This window comes from Priapulus caudatus, unplaced genomic scaffold (assembly GCF_000485595.1).
Source record: "Priapulus caudatus unplaced genomic scaffold, Priapulus_caudatus-5.0.1 Scaffold216, whole genome shotgun sequence".
NCBI classification, from domain to species: Eukaryota; Metazoa; Priapulida; class Priapulimorpha; order Priapulimorphida; family Priapulidae; genus Priapulus; species Priapulus caudatus.
In genome coordinates this window covers 342,821-347,068 of record NW_014577277.1, presented here as the reverse complement: position 1 = coordinate 347,068, position 4,248 = coordinate 342,821, and the positions used below count along the sequence as shown (strand labels likewise).

Here is a 4,248-nt window from a genome sequence, read left to right as displayed (position 1 = left end):
ACATATATATATTTATTTATTATTTATTATATATTAGATTATATTATAGAGATCAGTGTGTGAGCCCCAAAAGCAGAAAAGTAACCAAATGTGGCGTACACGCACGCGCACGCGCTTCGATACCGACAAATACTGAACAGAATAGTTCTACATTGTGAAAAAAACATTTAATTTTATAAACTAGACTTCCAGACCCCAAGTATCTGTATATTTAGGACTAATTAATTTTCTAATAGTTATTTTTTCTATCAACCCTATCTCTTTTTGCGAATCGAATATCAAACTAGTTTCACGACGGTGACGTAGATGTGGCAGATATCAGCGCCAATATGAAATATTACGTTTAATCGACATGTTATTTGTACAGATCATTCAATGCTTTTGCTGTGTTTTGTTTTGTTATGTACTATGTGTAACGGGCACATTCAAGCAGTTCGATGACACCATATTATATCGCCCTGTTTGGCCTGGGCCTTTCCAGGAGCGTGTAAACCAGTTGCACGTTAGCGGTGTACGTTTATTGCAATATTATTATATATTGAATATTGCCATTGGCATGAACATACAAATACAATCCTACTACTACTAGTACTAGTTTAGCACATCGGATTAGTTTAGCACATTTGCGAAAACACATTCGCGGGGTCCTAAACCAGGATTGTCCAAACATACATTGACACTTGAGCCTACAGAGTACAGGTCCAGTTTTTTTCAACGCCTTACACGCATAGTGACATACTGTCACTGGTCACTGTTAAAGTGTTATACCCCGTACGAATTTGATATGGTATTAAACTAGCACGCGCCAGGCCCGCGCCAAGTATTTGCAGTGTGTACACGCTATCCCACTCAGGGTTCTCCCTACGTTGCGCAAACGGGGCGCGCGCGCCCCGTTTGGGAAAACTCCCCCCTGTTTCAATCGTTGCGCCCCGTTTAGATTACCTCCGCCCCGATTAAATTCCACCACAATAAAAGTTTGACAGTGAGGAAATCTCGATCGTCAAGAATTCCCATTCGACCAGGACACCCTTACCGTACCACGCATGCACTGCAGACCACACACAAGTACAAGCAGCCAACCTGTCCCGAACCCCACACTAACTGTACACCGACTCGGCTATCTTATATATACAAGAACCCCAAATACCGTCTATGGTGTGGTGGCGATTTTACGCATTAATTAGTGGTACGGTAAAAAAACACGCCCTGAGACGACCAAGCACTATGATACTCCTTGTTGTCGCTCCGGACAACTGCCCAAAAAAACATTAAAATTGAGCACTGGTATATATATCAAGGCTAATATACACCTAGAGTGTCCAATGGAAAAACTGGGAAATAATGTATTTCACGGCAATATTATTCTACTGAGGCCTGTGGGAGGCCATGATTACGCTCCAATATCTCGGCTAGGAGTATCGTAGAGACAGAGCGGTTGTCTTCATTTTAGAGAGCAAAGGATGCTGCTTAACGCAATACCATGAACTTAGTCTAGAACCGCATACAAAGTAGAATAATATTGCCGTGAAATGGCAGTATTTTCCCGTTGTAACACTCTAGGTATTTATTAGCTGCTTCAGGGAACAATTTTCAGCCAAAAATTTGCATAGCAAATGTGCTATACAAATAAAAATTTGCATAGCAATTGATAAATTGTATAGCATTATTTTTCAGACAATCACAGTGCAAATTTACACCGCAGTGCATGCTTGGCGTTGTTATCGTGTCGGCCTGTGACAGGGCACAGCTAGCTTAAGCCTAGGACACACTAGCGATTCTGCACGCTGCCGCGGCAGCGTTAAACAGGCGTGCACTTGGCACTCGCCCGCGTCCAATGTCCGAGTTGAAAATAATATCGGGCCGGGCGAGTGAAAGCTAGCTGACTCGCCATGTTGGCGAGTAAAAATAATTGTCTAGAACTTTAATCAAATGTTGGTTCCTTACGTTATATATCCAAACATTGATGAAATACAGTTCTAGCGATTGTGAAGGGCGCTATCCGACTCCTCGACCACGACATCTCTCACTTTTATATTATCAAAGTCGACGAAGAAAGCAGCCCGCGAGAGCCGCGCAGCGCGCAGCACAGCGTGGCTGTGTATACGTGCCTGGGGCGGCATATTGGATTGATGTACGGGGGGGGGGAGTGCAGGATTGTTAAAAGTCACGTTGGCCTTGGTGTTAAGAAATCAATAAAATCGGTGTAACGTGGCATTTCATTGACGGGGCAAAGCAGCAGCCTAAAAAATACTTTTTTTTATTACGAGAGCTCTTTTTTGATTTTGTATGAAAAAAAGAGGCTCTCGTAATTTTGTTTACGGGAGCTATTTAAGCTTGGCCAGAGCTACTTTTTCATAGCATGATTTTGTTAAAAATTTCATAATTTTGATGCACTGCCTCTAATAATGTCTCAGAAGCCAGAATTGTGTCTAATTATCGTAAAGGTGTTTCCCAAACAAAAAGTCAAGATTATGCTTTGGCGAAATCGCGACGAGGTCACAAATTATGCCTAATGGTGACAAAATCAGGAGGCCGGGTTTACATGTTGCTGTATGCATGTTGTGTTACAAAGTATGACTGTATGCACTGATTGTCTCATTCGCATTGTTTTTAATTCAAATCCGTTATGTCTAGCCATATCAATAAAAACTTGCTTGCCCAAACAGGGAAGTGCAATTCAAACTACCTTCCCGCGAATTTTGCTTGCCCCGGGCCATCGGGCAAGCGGTTTGTCGAGCCCCGGCACGCGCAGGGTTCGAATTTCGGCTGAAAATCTAGTGGACAGCAGGACCACCAACTTCAGAAAGTTGTGGACCTGCACAAAAATTTGGTGGTCAGCTTATTTACTAGCAGTGAGTAACAAAATAGTAATATAAAGATAACCATGTGAATTAAAACAGCATACGCATAACAAGGAGTTTAATGAAGACAATAGTGTCTTCATAACTCTTGATGTAACTTAATTAGAGTTGGTCAAATAATGTTTCAATCTCTAGGAATGTCGGGGAGCTTCTGGTAAGGTTTTACTTTCGTTTTTCTCTCCCCAGTCCACGCGTACCCCGCATGCATAGATCTATCAATGCTGCCGCGATCCACAAGTTACAAGTGCCTAGAATCTTCAAGTATATACAGTTTACATTTCTCTCTAAATATCTACCTGAATAAAAACAGTCCACTTTCTACGTAACGAATTCAGAAAACAGCTTTGATTACGTGCGTGTCAGGTGTGACTGGTCGTGCACCACTTCCCACAATAACCCCTGCGATATATAAACTTATTGTTACGCGGTTATAAAAACACATTGATTTCTTATAGACTATCGCGAGTTTTTGTTTCGTGTGGCGAATCATGCGTTGAGGGAGTTCATGCAGCTCTAGATGTTTTGGAATACCCTAGCTGTCTACGTTGAGGAACGGGTCGTAACGCTGCGGCGCACGGGAGCGATTTTTTCTCGTAGCTTCCAAAATTTTCGCTCTCGTAATTGTTGTTACCAGAGCGCTTTGAAAGCTGACGGGAGCGAAATCGCTCGCCGCCCGGTGATTTTTTTCGCTGCAAAGCAGCCCGAGAATAAAAGTAAATTGTAACAGTGTATGTTTCCGTTTACATCTCGCATGGGCTGCATGCACAAACTGCGATTCATAAAAAAATATGCGTAGCAAATGGCTGAAAATACATCGCGAATTGCGATGCGATACCGGGAAATTATTCCCTGGCTCTTGATATATAATATATATATTATTGTATATTTATATATATATATATAATATATATAATATATATATATATATATATATATATATATATACTGAATATATGCTGAATCTAAATTTTCACAGTCAAGGAATTTCGCAGAATGCATCTCGGAGCGTCTAAAATCAAAACCCAGATCCACCCACCTCACCCCCCCCCCCCACCTCCCCGCAAATGGCAAAATTTACTCACTGCGTAGCCTCAGCGCGGCACTTCAGAAAGTAAGGGCTGGAGAATATTTTTAAGGGCTAGTAAGATTTACAGGTCACTAGCCCTGCTGGCTAAGTGAAAGTTTTAGGTTAGTTTCAAGCCCTGAGTAGTGTGTTACATCATTCACGTAACCACTTTAACGTAATTGGCGAGGCCGACGAAGACAAGAAATTCGCAACTACACACCCGAGGGATATAGATATGAGTACAATTAGTGCATGTTTGGTCGGCGATACTTTGTGTTTCTAAAAAGTGTAAAAGTGGCATTCAGTCCTCATCAAGAGTAC

The 4,248-nt window shown here is 41.8% G+C and overlaps 1 protein-coding gene across 1 annotated transcript in view; it reads left to right on the top strand.

The window, feature by feature from the left end:
• Positions 1–297: 297 nt before the first annotated feature.
• Positions 298–4,248, top strand: part of LOC106807466 (endoplasmic reticulum lectin 1-like) — a 21,794-nt gene continuing 17,843 nt past the window's right edge. The window contains exon 1 of the mRNA XM_014809799.1: positions 298–511. Coding sequence (XP_014665285.1) covers positions 353–511 — 159 coding nt within the window. The 5' untranslated portion in view covers positions 298–352. The remainder of the gene's footprint in view (positions 512–4,248) is intronic.